Source organism: Crotalus tigris, unplaced genomic scaffold (genome assembly GCF_016545835.1).
Source record: "Crotalus tigris isolate CLP2741 ecotype Arizona unplaced genomic scaffold, ASM1654583v1 scf7180000018308.1980950, whole genome shotgun sequence".
NCBI lineage: Eukaryota > Metazoa > Chordata > Lepidosauria > Squamata > Viperidae > Crotalus > Crotalus tigris.
Genome location: NW_024096936.1, coordinates 1,675,205 through 1,678,886, shown reverse-complemented (window position 1 = coordinate 1,678,886; position 3,682 = coordinate 1,675,205). Strand labels below are relative to the sequence as shown.

The 3,682-nt window shown below is 47.1% G+C and overlaps 1 protein-coding gene across 1 annotated transcript; it reads right to left on the bottom strand.

Annotated features, from left to right (window-relative positions):
• Positions 1 to 200: 200 nt before the first annotated feature.
• Positions 201 to 3,151, bottom strand: ADM (adrenomedullin). Its single transcript, XM_039350254.1, has 4 exons — positions 3,037 to 3,151; positions 2,320 to 2,422; positions 1,876 to 2,037; positions 201 to 1,430 (listed from the first exon to the last, which is right to left on the bottom strand). The coding sequence occupies exons 2-4, from the start codon at positions 2,415 to 2,417 to the stop codon at positions 1,238 to 1,240; spliced, it is 453 nt and encodes a 150-aa protein (XP_039206188.1). The 5' UTR covers positions 2,418 to 2,422; positions 3,037 to 3,151; the 3' UTR covers positions 201 to 1,237.
• Positions 3,152 to 3,682: the final 531 nt, after the last annotated feature.

Sequence of the window (3,682 nt, the reverse complement as noted above, 5' to 3'; positions counted from 1 at the left end):
CCAAATTCTGGCATGTTTTAGCTTCACTTAGAAACGTGTGAGGAGACGGGACCTTGAGGTTTATGGGGCTTTTGGCCTTAACACTGGCTTCTTGGCCAATGACAAACTAGGGCAATTAAGGAGTTTGGGATCCATGTAATTCTAAAGCTAAATATGAAACATTGTGTCTTCCCATCTTGTCTTAAAACATCAACAGAGAATTCTTTTTGTGCAATAAGGTTTATTATTTCTTTCACATATTGACCTAGGAGAGATTGGCAATATAATTTCATCAAATGGGGCAAACAGACTAATATAAATACAGTGAAAACTACAGGAGGCACATTTCAATGCACTCCTGACAAGTAACTTGTTTTCCATCGGTCTCCAAGATGCTTACAAATGCACTTTTCATACAGAAAGTATAACTGAATCATAAACTAAGATATTACAACAGATCCTTACTAGGAAAGCCACCTCCACCAAAACTCAGAGAGGGTTTATTTTAGAGAAAAGATGCTTAGGTTAACATTGTGAATGTGAAATATTTTAAGAGTTCTCATTACAAAATTTAACTTAAAAAGAGCACATCCTGCCAATTCTGAAAAGGACTGTTCCTCCCCTAAAACTGTTTTACAGCGGGTGATCCAAAAGTCAGGAAACAAAATTTTGGGAATTAAAAAAATAATGCCCATAAGCAATATATCTATGTCTATACATATAATATAAAAATATCTCTGTCATTAAAAAGAATACAAGAACAGAACACCATTTTTTAAATAGGATTGATTTCTCTCATCGGCAATCACTCGCTCACTCATCCTTACTCAACAGCAGGCAGAAATCACCTCACACACATTAAGTCCATTGCACTTTGCCAGGCCAGATCATTCAAGTATCAAGACGCCCCTCCTGAGAGAAGGACCTGCCAATTCCATATCCATGTGGGGAAGAAAGGGAGGGCAGTCACCCCGAAATAGAGAAGAGCCAGTCACCAGCACCACCACCACCTAACTTGACGAAAGAGTGCCTCTGTAGCTTCCATCCAGTCTTTATTCCACAAGATACTTAGGGAGGGGTGCAAAGTTTGGTCACCTGTTCCTGCCGTATTCTAAAGCCTGAGTCCTTGGAGGGCATTTGCCCGTTCCCCTTTTCACCATCAGGGGGCTGCAGCAAGTCTTTTTATCCTCTCCAAGTTTGGGAACACATCGATTCGCATCAAAGTGGACTCCAACTCAACCAAACTGGCCGCGAACGCCTACCCGCGGACCAAGAAAGCGAGAGAGCGCCGCCTGCGCCCATAGCCTGATATGGTGAGCTTCTTGGGAGGAGCAGAGCTATCCTTGGAAGAGTCGGTCCATTGGCTGAGCCGGTTGAGTAAGTCCTGTGTGACACATATCGACAACTTGCAAGCAGGTTCCCTCTTCATACGGATGAGTCTGGTCTGCAGGCTGAGGCACAGAAAAGGAAAAAAAAAAAAGTTTGTGAGCGGAAGGACGAGAAAGAAATCACTACCTGGCAAGACCCAGGGAAGAAACCAAGATGCAGAGCAGAGCTGCAGCAAACCGAGAAGGGTTCTTCCTAAAGATTCCAGTTTTGAGCCCTTTGGGGAATGAGCCCCTCCTAGCTTTAGGCACTTTGACCTATTTGTGGCACCTGCAGACCTGACATTTATCTTAAGAAAACGTTAAATTCAACGTGCCAGAGGAGCCCGCCTTCAACCTTCATGGGGAGGCATCTCTAAGGGGCTGTGTGTGCCTCCCTTGCTGGAATCAAGTTCAAGTCCGGCTTCTTTATCCGTTCTCTCCTTTCTTGCTCAAACCTCCCATCCTTCCGTCCCTCTCCTTTGCAGCAAGTGCTCTGAGCAGTAACATTCAGAAGAGAAAACTTAATTACCTGGGCTGCTGCATTGCGGGCTCATCTTTCACATCCTGGGTGCGGATGAAAGAATGCACATTTGGATCAGCCACTCGCTTTAGCAGGTTCCAACGGAAGCTTTCAGCAGCCACCTGAGCTGGCAGATCCCGTCTGGCTCGGCTCAGCAACCTTGTGGGCCACCTGGATGATGAGGCAAAAGAGGAGAGCCGATTAAACGCTGAGTTAGGCTGGTGGTGTAGAACTAGCAAGTTGCCTTCCATTGAGAAAGGAGTGATTTGTTGAGGGATAGTCTGCCTTTGACCATAAGGGCTGGCACGGGGGACCTGGAATCCTTCAACTAAAACTAAAGACCCCGCTCAGTCCCCAAACTTTGAAAGAACAATGATGGTGGGAAGATCCTAGTCGGACTATCTGTCTCTATCACCAGTCTTAGCTGCAAGTCATGCTTTGATGCCTACTTACTTCCTCTTGAAGTTTGATGCAATATCCAGCTTGATTGCATCTATTCCGAAGAACAAAACAGAACCCAGGTACAGAAGGGCGAGGGAAACGGCTTTCATCTTGTCTGGGGAGAGAAGAGCAAAGGGTCAACACCAACCTAAGCGTCTCCAAAGGGGGGGGGGGGTTCTTGGCAGTTCTGTGCACCAAGCAGTTCCCTCCACTTCTCCCTCTGTCTTCTCCCACTCTCCCCACTCCTAAGCGAGTTGAGAACCTTAGGAACGAACCCAGGCTATACTAAACGTCTGCTTAATCATTCATTACAGCAAGATCAATACTGAGCGTCCAGGGTTCTCGTTTTACACACTTTCGGTTTGCTTAGAAGGCTAAAGCCGCGGCCACCCCGCCAAAAAAAAAAAAACCCCAGGTAAAAGCATTTTAAAGTTACGCTCCTGTTGCTCTTCGCTGCTTTCTCCCCTCTCCCACTTTGCACAACAGAACTGAACTCCGAACATCGCTCGACGGCTAGTTGTAGACCAGCCTCCTCCCTTGAATTCCAGGGGAAGCCCCGAGCCAAGGACTGGCAGCCAAGCGTCTCTCGCCCGCGTTCAGATGCGCCTCTAACCTGACAACCCGCGCTGCCCACGGTGCACACGCACACGACTTTCTCCTTTTTTTTCTCCCCCCCCCCATCGTCCGCGCCTTAAAAGTCCCACTTAAGAAAGAAAAAAAAATGCAGACCTGATAACGACGATAATCCAACTGAAGGTGGGAGCAAATCCTCCTGCAGCGTAAATGCAAAATAACACAGGAAACTGCTCGGCTGCGCGCCTACTTCGCTTGCGCCACTGAAGTTACCACTGTCTCTCCGCGCTCCGCTCGCCTTTTTATAGAGCAGCAGCGGGGAGGGGGGGAGAAGGGGCGGGGTTATTTACTAAGGTCACAGTGGAGGGGGGGGGAAAGGTTGTTGAAAAATAGGGAGTATTTTTATTTAACTCCATTTGAAATTATACCCAATAGACATTGGGAAAGTTAGGAAGCTTCCAGTGCTTTACCTCTAAGGAGAGCCTTCCTAACTTCAACTATAGGTAAATCTGGTCCGGCAGATCAGATTCAGACCAGATTCTTTTTAAGGCGATTCAACTCCTGGAGAAGCGGCCGAGCTCTTCCGCCGCGGGTCCTCCAATACCTGGGATTCAGACTTTAATTGCCGGGGCTAAAAACGTGCCACCCCCTAACAGCTCTTCCTTTGCAGCTAGTAATGTCCCTCTGGTTTCGAACACTATTGCGAGAAATTGCATTTGCTCATACGACCGACATTCAAAAGCCAGTTAATGGGGGTGAAGCGCTCGTTGGGATCGAGCATTTTGAAAGGGGAGAAGCTGTC